Source organism: Eleutherodactylus coqui, chromosome 10 (genome assembly GCF_035609145.1).
Source record: "Eleutherodactylus coqui strain aEleCoq1 chromosome 10, aEleCoq1.hap1, whole genome shotgun sequence".
In the NCBI taxonomy this organism is placed as follows: domain Eukaryota; kingdom Metazoa; phylum Chordata; class Amphibia; order Anura; family Eleutherodactylidae; genus Eleutherodactylus; species Eleutherodactylus coqui.
Genome location: NC_089846.1, coordinates 75748064 through 75759792, shown reverse-complemented (window position 1 = coordinate 75759792; position 11729 = coordinate 75748064). Strand labels below are relative to the sequence as shown.

Here is an 11729-nt window from a genome sequence, read left to right as displayed (position 1 = left end):
AGGAGTGTGTGTATATATGTATTAAGTAAGGTACTAGAGCCTCCATGCCCCCTGTATCACATCTTGCATCCTAACTAGAAGCTGTTTCCACATGGTTTTATAGCCTTCTGGGTGCGGGATGTTACTGACAAGAAGTGTATAAATATTTACTCCTTCTACGGCAGGGATTTTATTGACTCGTGACATTACTTGCCGCCGCTATATAGAAGTGGTCGGCAGAGGGCGCTGTGTGTAGCCGCCTCTCCGTAGAGAGAAAACTTTATTGTTTCTTACAAACTGGCTTCTAGTGTGTGTGTTTTTTCCTTCTTTACTTTATTGTTCTCTTCCGGTAACAAGCAGCTTCCAGCATGGCGGGGGATAAAGCTCCTAAGCGGGTGAGTGGCACGTGTGGAGAGCTGAGATTTGTAGTATCTGTAGCGGAGCAGCCTGCTGTACTTGGTGCCGCCGCCACGGGACTGCTGGGACTTGTGGTGTCTGTAGCGGAGCGGGCTGCTACCCGGCGACTGCTGGGACTTGTGGTGTCTGCAGCGGAGCGGGCTGCTGCCCGGCGACTGCTGGGACTCGTGTCTGCAGCGGAGCCGGCTGCTGCCCGGCGACTGCTGGGACTCGTGGTGTCTGCAGCGGAGCCGGCTGCTGCCCGGCGACTGCTGGGACTCGTGGTGTCTGCAGCGGAGCCGGCTGCTGCCCGGCGACTGCTGGGACTCGTGGTGTCTGCAGCGGAGCCGGCTGCTGCCCGGCGACTGCTGGGACTCGTGGTGTCTGCAGCGGAGCCGGCTGCTGCCCGGCGACTGCTGGGACTCGTGGTGTCTGCAGCGGAGCCGGCTGCTGCCCGGCGACTGCTGGGACTCGTGGTGTCTGCAGCGGAGCCGGCTGCTGCCCGGCGACTGCTGGGACTCGTGGTGTCTGCAGCGGAGCCGGCTGCTGCCCGGCGACTGCTGGGACTCGTGGTGTCTGCAGCGGAGCCGGCTGCTGCCCGGCGACTGCTGGGACTCGTGGTGTCTGCAGCGGAGCCGGCTGCTGCCCGGCGACTGCTGGGACTCGTGGTGTCTGCAGCGGAGCCGGCTGCTGCCCGGCGACTGCTGGGACTCGTGGTGTCTGCAGCGGAGCCGGCTGCTGCCCGGCGACTGCTGGGACTCGTGGTGTCTGCAGCGGAGCCGGCTGCTGCCCGGCGACTGCTGGGACTCGTGGTGTCTGCAGCGGAGCCGGCTGCTGCGACTGGTGGTGCTGCTGCCTTGGGAGTTCTGGGACTTGTAGTTCCTGGCGGGTTACTACAGGTATATGCTGAGGCTTGTACCAATGTCCCACAGATCGGGCCCCCCCCCCCCCCCGCCATCTACAAGGGTCTGTGACGTTTCCGCAGCGCCGGTTGCGCCATCTGCCCTCAGCGGGGTTGTGTAGACCGCTGCGCAGGAAGCCCTCTCGCCTGGAGCACCGGCCGCCCCGTGGTAGGAGAGCTAAGCCCCCCGGTACGGGTTGGGTCATGCAGGACTGCTGCTGTTGCTGAGCTGCCCTCCTCTGGGTCGGCTGCTGCAGTGGTCGGTCCTACAGGCACACGTCAGGCTGAGGTCATCGGGGGCTGGCCAGCCGCTGCAGTGTAGATGGCGCCTTCTGCTGGCCTGAGGGGGAACTGAGCGGTGGACCCCCTCGAGTAGCTCCTCGGGATGTGCCCCCTGTAGCTCTTGCCAAGCCTGTGTACTAGTGTTATCACTTATAGCATCAGGTGTGGAACTACAAGTCTCAGCAAGCTCCCTCACTGCCAGGGAGAGCTGCAGGAGTATAAAGTGTAACTATCTGTTGTGTCTGCCATCTTCCAGAGAGTAGAGCGGTATTACAAGAAGCCTGCGACACAAGATGACCAGCGGAAGAAGCCGCGGATGGCCGAGGCGCCAAAGACTGTGGTTCTGGGAGCGAGGAAGGGGAAGCCTGACCCCTTGGAGGTGAGCGGCCAGCAGATCTGTAGCAGCTTCTGCCGCGTGCGGAGCCGGAACATCGGAAACTAACAAATGTCTGCGGCGATCGGTGAGACGCCTCCGGCCATCCAGAGCGCAGCGCTATATGGCACCGCCGGCACATAAGTCACTCTAAACCACACTTATTACCTTACCTGGCACCAGATATCGCACCCCGGGCATCGCTGGCATTTGGTGGGTGCAGTCTGACCCACAGAGGCAGAGCGGCTGCAGCGCCATCTTAATGTTCTGGTTCTCATTCTTTGTGTGTGTTTCACTTTTAGGCACAAGATCCGTTTCCCGGCGCCCCCGCTGTGCCAGAAGACCAGTTAGCGAAATACGAAAGAGCGAGGAAAGCAGAGAAGGTCAGTATATGAGGAGGGTGAGCAATGGCCCACAAGTTGCCCATCCTTCCTGGAAGATCCCAATGGGGCGGCGGGCGCCTCTGGCTGGCGGGGGGATGGGGCGGGCAGCTGTGTGTTCTCTGTAGATCGGTTTTTCTCATGTATAATTCTGTTTTTCAGGGTATGAATATTTTTTCAACTGTGAAGAAAAATTTGAGGCTGCAAGAAAAGAAGGTGCAGAGCGCAGTGAGCCAGGCAGCGAGACATGACCTATTACTGCCGGAGGAGGAAGGGTGAGACAGCCGGAAGCCCACCTCTCCCCCACGTGTAACACTGCCATCTTATTATGGCACCTGTACAGGGGACAATCATCCCAATAGTCGCTGGATAAAGCGAATGTACGCGACAGTCACTTCATGTAAACCCGACCACCAACTGGGTATCAAGAGAAAATTTGTTCACTAATCGCTTCATTTTAGCTCACCTAAAAGTAGTCCCTGATTGATTAATCATCGTTTGGTGTCTATGAATGACTGGCCATGGACTTTGCAGGGAGGTGTAGGATTGTGCCTCTCATTGACCGCTGGCTCCCACCTTTTCGTTTTTTGAACATTTTGTCCTCCCACTTAAGGCCCCCTGGCCACGGCCAAGGCAGAAAATCGCTAGCGATATTCCACCGCGGGGGATGAGGGCGGAAGAGCTTTCAGGTCTCTGCGGTGAGCCTATCTAATAGATAAGCTCACCGCGGAGAATCGCGCCATGCCGCAATTTAAATCCCGCGAGCAGAGAATCGCTGTGATTCTCTGCTCATGGATGCTGGTGCTGTGCTTCCCATAGCAACGCTATGGAAAGCTTCAGACAGCGTGATTCGCCAGCGAATCATCGTCCGTGGACAGGAGCCCTAACACTCTGATTCCTGACAGCACTAAATAGGTGAGTGATCCTCCAGTGAATCAGCCCTGCACAAGACCCCCCCCCCCCCCCCCCCATCCCGCTGCAGCGGCTAGTCACTCGGGGACCGATCGCACGTATTTATATGCATTCAGTGGACTCTGCAACCAATGAGCAGAGAGGGGTTGACGTTTCAAATGCACGCCCGCCAAAGAACCTCGCGCCCCTGACTAGTCGGCAAATGATATTTCGGCCCATATAAATGCTCCCAACCATTCGTCCAGCAATCACAAAGTTGGACAAGTGAGCAAGAATCGCTGTGTGTAAAAGCACACAAACCACAGGCGTTGGTACGCTTCAGCAACTGTCCAGAGGATGGTTGTCCCCTTACACTCGGCTGAATACAGACAGATCCTGTCCTAACATGGCGGCAAACTCCTGTGCATGGGTTTCCTGTCGTGATCTACACTCTTACGGCTTTTACATGGCCTAATTATCAGGCGCAAATGTTCACCTCGATCAGGTCATAAAGAGGCAACAATCGGCTGATGAATGAGCGACTGCATGTTCCACAGCTAATTGTAGCCTTTTGGCATAAAAATGTTTAGTGGTCCGTTCTCTGCGGAGTAACTGTCATTCGGCCTCATGCTGCCAATTCCCAATCCAAGTAAAGCTTCCACAAGCAGCGATCGGCAGGATAAGAATCTGTCAGTGCAAAAGGACTCTAAGGCTAGGGTCACACAGGGTGGATTTGTTGCAGTTTTGCTGCGGTTTTTCCGTTGCAGTTTTGACGCAGAAGAACTGCTTCTGCGGCAAAACCGCTTCAAAGGTTAATTTGGGCTTGCGGATTTTGCTTCAGATCTTCGTGCGTTTTTTTCCGCAGCGCTTTTTTTACTTTTGTCGTATATTTGGTGCGGTTTTGGCTGCGTCCATAGAGGTCTATGGACAAAAAAGCGCTGCGGAAAAGACCAAAGAATGAACATGCTGCATCTTTTAAAATTGCGACGCAGTTGCATTTCCGCACTGCGGCTGTGCGGAAGAAATCCACCCTGTGAGAACAGCTTTTTGGCAAATCTCATTTGTGCTGTATTGCACTGCAAACGCAGCGGTTTTGCCGCAGTGCGGATATGCAACGGCAATCCGCGGCAAAACCGCAGCAAATCCGCCCTGTGTGACCCTAGCCTGTGGAGTTACATGACAGGTAGTCCGCCCCTAAGACCTGAGGAGCTGGCGGACTCGGCCGCAGAGGAACAAGACGATTTCTGCATTCCTGTATCACTTTGTCACCCTGTTGCAGCTTTCTGGAAGCGGACGACGGCGAGGAGACGTGCCGGATGACCCAGCAGGACATAGCCAACATGGTGGACATTACAAGCGCATCAAAGGTGAAAAACGCCCCCGAGGCCCCTCCGCAGCCTCCTCAGGGGTATTTTCCACCTTCTGACATCTTGGTCTATTTCATTTGCAGCATTTTAATCTCCTCCTCGACCAGTTTGGTCCGTACAGAATCGACTACTCTCGGAACGGGAAGTGAGTGTCTGCAGCTCCCATTTTCCTTGTGCATCTGAGTGTCGGTCTGCTCAGACTACAGGTTGGTAGAAGTGACAATAATTACTCCTAATGTCCCTCAGGCATCTCCTCCTGGCCGGCCGGCGGGGACACATCGCCTCCATGGATTGGCAAAGTAAGAAGCTTCACTCCGAGATTAATGTGATGGAAACGGTCAACGATGTCAGGTGACTTCCTCCTCCGTTATCACATGCCATAAAAGTCTGATAGGAACAGTTACACCTCTGAGACCCACTCCTCTCTCTACTTCTAGTCCCCCAAATTCCTATCCTGGCTGAATATGGTGGCTGGGGATAGACAGGGTCCATGAAAACAGACGCGTCAGCGTTGCTACACTATTTCCATAACTCCAATAGAAGTCTATAGCAATGACCGCTCAGGTTTATCAATAAATCCCAAACTGGTCCATTGATTTGATATGTTAATATGCAGTGAATAGGCTTGTACCGTGGGTGTTCGCTGTGTAGTTACGCAAACCTATTGACTTCATTGGGCTGTTTGGTCCCTAATACGGACCCACATAGGACATGCTGTGATTTTTATTTATTTTTTTTCCCCTACACTTGTGAAAAATACAGGTCTGAATCCCCCAATGCAAATCAAACGGGATTCGGCACGTAATACATTTAAAAATATGCGTATGATACGGAACGTGTGTGTATGTGTGAAGGAGCTTTTACGGTCGAGTACTTTGCAACTTTTTTCCCTGTAATAAAGAATAAGTGAAAGTGACTTTGCAATGCTTCATGCTGCCCTGTGACCCGGGTACTATGCCAGCGGTGTGAGGAGGGGGTCTTCATGTTAAACGGATACTCCCACCTCCTTCGTCTATTCCTTAAGTGTCTGATGAAGGTCCGACTGCTAGGATCTCCTGCCGGTCAGTGAAGCAGGGGGCTGCGTTGCTCTTCCCAATGGGGTTTTCCTGCAGCTTCTGTTTGTTGCACTTGGGAAGGAGGGGGGATGTTTCTTTAAAGGGATCGTTCAAAAGTGGTAAAACATAATAAAGCCCCTAGAAATGTGGTGTTGTCGTAATCCTAAGGACGCCTAGACTAAAGGTGACCTAATATTTATACCGCACCGTGAATGCCATAAAAATCCTAGAAAACAATGGTGAAATAAAGTTACTCCATACATCATATGGACCCAGAATTGGTTCCTATAAAAACTAGAGCTGGTCCTGCCAAATACGAGGGGTCCTACAGCGACGCTGATGGGATATTAAAGGCATGACAGCTGGAACACAAAAGGGGGAAACTATTTACTGCTTCTTAAGGCTAAAGTTTACTTTTGATTATGTCACCAAGTGGTTAAAATGCACTGAAGGTGACTGAGTTTTGTGCCAAATATCTTTACATGAGACATAATTTCAAATTCTACACTAAAAGTGACTTTTTCGAGAGGGTTTTTTCCATTACAATGTGGCAGTTGGGGGGTTAGTAAAAGACTGAGTGCTAAATGGGCCGACTGATCGAGCACAGCTGTTGCACTTCAGTTATCAGTCAGACATATATGACATAAATGTATTATGCCTTCATGGGTCGCCTGCACTCCCCGTATGGGATATGTTGGAGGCTGCGCGGTTATGTACCCCATGTCCAATCCAAACGCTGTAACCATTTCTGCATGGCCGCCGCTGTAGTGGCATGTACCCCTCTGCCTGCCCTCCGACTCCACAGGCCGTGTCTTATCTGGCTGTCTCTTGCTTCCCTGCAGTTGGCTGCACACTCACACGATGTTCGCCGTGGCGCAGAAGAAGTGGCTGTATATTTACGACAATCACGGCGTGGAGCTGCATTGCATCAAGAGCTTTAATGACGTCTTACGGATGGAGTTCCTGCCGTATCACTTCCTGCTCGCAACGTGTGTAAGTGCAAGAAGCATCCAGGAGGTCTCCAGTGTTCAGCCTTGAGACTTCAGGCACTTTGTAAATACAGATAGTCCCCGACTTGCGAACATTCGACTCACGAATTTCGCTAGATACGAACTATCTGTACAGCACAGTATGATGTCATGCTATGGCATTACATCATGCTGTGCAGGGACCGGACAGGCTTCTATCAAGCCTGATGGAAGCCTGTCCGGTCACATCGCGGTTGCTAGGCAGCTGGGGGCCTTCTGAAAGGCCCTAGGGCTGTCTATGAAGAGTGCCTATCAAGTCGTGCGCTTGATAGGCACTCTGCATAGGCAGCCCTGGGGCCTTTCAGGAGGTCCCCGGCTGCCTAGCAACCACACAGCGTCCCGCGATCTCATCATGGGACGCTGAACGGGCCCCCTGAACGTCGGGTGCCGGCTGTTTCTTACAGCGGGCACCCGGCGGCAGCAGTTCCGACGAGCCGCGCCGCTCGTCAGAACTGTTAACACTTTAAATACCGCTGTCAGAGTGGTATTTAAAGTGTTAACAGTTCCGACAAGCGCCACGGCTCGTCGGAATTGCTGCCGCCGGGTGCCCGCTGTAAGAACAGCCGGCACCCGACGTTGTATGGAGCGGGATCCACCCGCGATCCCCTCCATACAAGCATTTGTTCGACTTGCGAGCAAAACGGACTTGCGAACGGGCTCCCGGAACGGAACCTGTTCGCAAGTCGGGGACTAACTGTACTTTAATAACAGGCCACTTTCAAGATTTTGAAGCATTCAGAGGCAGGGGTGCTGCTCACACAGGTCTTTGGCTCATGAGATGCCGGTCTTAAAAGGGTTGTGCAGTTACTGGACGACCTTCTCCTGATGGCTGTAACTGCCTACTCGGGCCGCTCTCACTCATGCCTTCAGTTAAACATCGCTTGAATCCGCTATGTTTTTGAACGCACGGTGCAGCGCTTTTTAACGCATCCCGTCATTTAGATGAAGTGTGTAAGAAAACGCGGAAAAACAGGACTGCGCTCGAAAATCGTAGCATTAGAAACGCTGCATTTGATCGCAAGCCTGCGAGGCCCCATTGAAATCACTGCGACTAGAGCGGCGCTCAGGACACCGTGCTAATCACAGTAAAAAGCGACTGATGTGAGCGGCCTAACCAGTCGTGTCGCCCCGATCTAGCACTGCAGCCCCGGCGTGGTCTGTGTGTTGTGACAGATGATGTCCCTGAAAGTCAGGTGACCACTGCAGCCAATCAGAGGCGACAGTATCCCCACCCATTCTCTTGGCATCAGCGCTCGCATCCCGGGCGCCATAATGGTGACCTGACTTTCAGTGACATCTGCCACAACACGCACGGAGATCAAGCTGGGCCGGCACAGGATGGGTGAGGACAGCTGTTTTGGTCATTTTTAACAGTTACAGCTATTGTTGTCCAATAAGCGGATAACCCCCTTTGATCTCTCAATGAGCCTATTCACTGACTGCAATCGGAGATCTTGAACATGGCGAAGAATTGATATACAGTGTGTATTAAAAAGTTGTAGTCGACGCATTGTATATGTAAAGAAATGGAGAACTGATCTCCTATCCTTGAAGGAGAATGTCCAAGCCCTTCTTTAAACTTACTTAGATGTGAGGGTGACTTCCGGAAAGTTCTGTAGTCCAACTGTCCCTACACAAAGGAGTAATTCCTTATAGAATGATGTGCAGGCCTTGGATGGCAGCCATACTAGTCGGAGCAACTCCAACCCCCGAGTCTCTGCAGTATTTTCTCCCATCCTCCTGTCTGTCTCTTTCCAGAGCTCCAAAGACTTTCTGCAGTATTTAGACGTCTCCGTCGGCAAACAGATCTCATCCGTATGTGTGAGAGCCGGGAGGCTGAATGTCATGTGCCAGAACCCCCACAACGCTATCATCCACCTGGGGCATCACAATGGTATTTACAGCACTTGTGCAACGATATTATAATTCAGGAGGAAATGTTCACCTTTCTAATATACACTGATTGGCCCCTTTATTAGAGCCCCCCCGGTCCTCTCATGGTTGGCGTGTCCCTGTATGGAAGTGACCCCCGTGACCCCGGAGTGCGGCATAAAATCACATGGCAAGTTTTCCGTGGATCAGTTTCGGTGTGAATCTACATTAGATGGGAAAATCCAGCGATCAGAGCGACTTCCAATGAGGCCGATCATTGGTTCTGGACTAGCCAGGTTCTCGCCACCAACTGCGGGGGGTTCTTATGTAACGGTGTGGAGAGTATACCGAGAATGGCGCGCTCGAGGAAAACATCCAGCGAAAGGAGATCCTGTGGACGGAAACAACTCATCACTGAAAGGGGTCAGAGGAGGATGTCAGGAATCGTTCTGATGAGATGCTGCACAACAAAGCAAATTACAGCTGACTATAACTCCTGGAGCTCCGATTAACATCTTCACATCGTACAACTTGCCATTTCTTTGCACGGATAGACTATAACCGCATTATATCAGTTCCAGCGCCATTACTAAGGGAAGTCTAATGGCAAGACTCCAACAAGCAAAGAGCGCAACAGTTGTATCACTGAGCAGCGGAAAAACCTCTCCGGGTCAAATGGGTTCAGATTTCTGTTGCTGATGGGAGGCCAGAATTTGGTGCAAGCAGCATGAATCGATGACCCCTTCCTGTCAGCTGGTGGAGGTGCAGTAATGATGCGGGGAAGGTTTTCTTGGCGCACCTGTGGCCCCCTGATACCTGTGGATCGATGCCATGGCGAATGTCTGGAGTGCTGAAGACTAAAGTCCCAACGTGCTACTAGATGGGGGCTCTAATAAAGTGAGCACATTGTGTACATATATTTTCATGTAATACCTGTCTCTTTGCGGTTTGTCATTTGGGGCTGAAAACTTGTTTTAACCTAGACCCTGCTTTTCCAGCTGATTGTTTTGTTACAGTGTATCAGCCTGCCTAACACTGAGGTTTGTGTTGCTGCTGTGGTTCGCTCAGAGGATTGCCTAGACTATTAGATTAATACATGTAATTCTTAGAGCAGGACAGGATTTCAGCCTCTGGCTGTAGTGGTAACCTCCTGGTATTGAGCTGATAATGGTTGCTGAGCTGCAATAGTCTGGATCTCATTCTTCTCTCCTTTTCGCAGGGACAGTTTCTCTGTGGAGTCCTACTATGAAGGACCCTATAGTTAAGATGTTGTCTCATGCGGGACCGGTTCGGGCCCTGAGCGTTGACAAGACCGGAACGTAGGTGGAAGCGGTTTATTCTCTTGATCTCCTTTTACCTGGCGCTGATATCTGACAGATTTCCCCTATTCCTCGCACAGGTACATGGCATCTACAGGCACAGACAAGAAGTTGAAAATCTTTGACCTTCGAATGTACAATGCTGTGACGACGCGACAGGAACGGCGTGCTGCAGGGTCGCTATGCTATAGTCAAAGAGGGCTGCTGGCTGTAGGAACTGGCCACCTAGTGCAGGTTTGTCTCGATTCTGGTCTGACACGCCTGCTAATTTTGAGAATGGGGGTCTTGTGTCCTCATCTTCCTCACTGCGAGGTTACTGCACAACCCCCACATGCTCAGCCAGCGCTCCCTACATAGTAACACTGCCAGGGAAGATAAGTGCCCCCCACTGTGCCAGGAGAATGGCATACGGACCCCCACCGGTCAAGTTATCTTCTATCCTGTACATAAGGGATACATTGTAATTTTGGTACAAGGCCTTTAAAGCACATCGGTCAAATGGAATCCGTGAGATGCGAAACTCTGATTTCCCCCGATATGTCAGCGTTCTGGCAATGCGGTCAGTCGGGCTGCTGGCAGTTTGGTGTTCAGCTGTTGAGTCGGGGCAGCATGACTTAAAGGGATTATAATGCATAGCAGGGAATAAAGAACTAGTGTTTGGGGTGATGCAGCGGTGGTGACAGATGAGTAGGTGCTTCGAGAGATTTGTTACAGCGGTAAGTGTAGCGCCACACAGTCAGGATGACAGATGCTCTTCAAGAATCGGTGCCGCCCCGTACAGTGCCCCTGCTTTGGCTTCTGAGCCAGTAATGTGACTTGCATTGCGGTGTAATTCCAGAATGTGGATGTCTGCTCTTTCCTCAGGTATACAAGGACCCTCACCTTGATCATAAGGGGCTTCCGTACTTGTATATGTCTGTGAAAGGACCAGTTGATAAGCTGCAGTTCTGCCCTTATGAAGATGTTCTCGGTATTGGCCACGGAAGAGGCTTCACCAGCATGATTGTGCCAGGTCAGTCACCTCTTCTTTTATCTTTCCACTTCGTTTTATGCCCCATTTTAAGAATCCTCCTCTTGCAGGCGCCGGTGAGGCAAACTTTGATGGTCTGGAATGTAACCCCTATGAGACCAATAAGCAGCGACGGGAATGGGAGGTCAAAGCTCTACTGGAAAAAGTAAGATCCGAGGGTGTGGAGCAGGACGGTCTGGGGGGGGGGCTGCTACACTCGGTAGTTTTTGTGATCACCGTTGCCTTGGGAACTGTATATCCTGGTTCAACTGCTGACTATTGTATGTCTCCAGATTCAACCTGAGCTTATCACATTGGACCCCACTCAGCTTGGAGAGGTCGATGCCATCACCATGGAACAGAAGCGTCAGGAACAAGTGGAAAGGATGGTAAGACCTGATATTGCTCCTCATTGTGTACATTGAACTCTTGGAAAGCATCTGTTCTCCTTGTTGAGGTCCAGCTGGTGTAGGGAGTCTTAACCCCTTAACGACACGGCCTATTTTGGCGTTGAGGACCAACGCGGCCGTATAAGGGCTTGTTTTTTGCGTGGCGAACTGTAGTTTTTTTTTTTTTGGTACCATTTTTGGGTACATAGACTATATTGTAAAACTTTTATTATTTTTTGTGATGGTAGGAAGAGAAAACGCATCAATTCTGCCATAGATTTTTTTTTTTATTTCTTTTTAAAAAGCGTAAATTATGCAGCATAAATGATACAACGCATTTTTTTCTGCGGGCCGGGTATGGTTACAACGATACCAAAATTATTTTTTTTAAGGTTTTTTTTTCACTTTTCCACAATAAAAACCCTTTTTTTGGAAATTCTTATTTTTTTCTAAACTCATTGCATTTAAAGTGCTATAACTTTTTTTAA

General features: G+C 51.2%; 1 protein-coding gene across 1 annotated transcript in view; it reads left to right on the top strand.

The window, feature by feature from the left end:
• The first annotated feature begins 278 nt into the window (after positions 1-278).
• WDR46 (WD repeat domain 46) overlaps positions 279-11729 on the top strand; it is a 14305-nt gene continuing 2854 nt past the window's right edge. The window contains exons 1-14 of the mRNA XM_066581313.1: positions 279-374; positions 1815-1937; positions 2234-2314; positions 2474-2586; positions 4482-4569; positions 4653-4714; positions 4816-4920; positions 6467-6617; positions 8411-8546; positions 9744-9843; positions 9924-10077; positions 10708-10855; positions 10924-11018; positions 11146-11241. Coding sequence (XP_066437410.1) covers positions 348-374; positions 1815-1937; positions 2234-2314; positions 2474-2586; positions 4482-4569; positions 4653-4714; positions 4816-4920; positions 6467-6617; positions 8411-8546; positions 9744-9843; positions 9924-10077; positions 10708-10855; positions 10924-11018; positions 11146-11241 — 1479 coding nt within the window. The 5' untranslated portion in view covers positions 279-347. The remainder of the gene's footprint in view (positions 375-1814; positions 1938-2233; positions 2315-2473; positions 2587-4481; positions 4570-4652; positions 4715-4815; positions 4921-6466; positions 6618-8410; positions 8547-9743; positions 9844-9923; positions 10078-10707; positions 10856-10923; positions 11019-11145; positions 11242-11729) is intronic.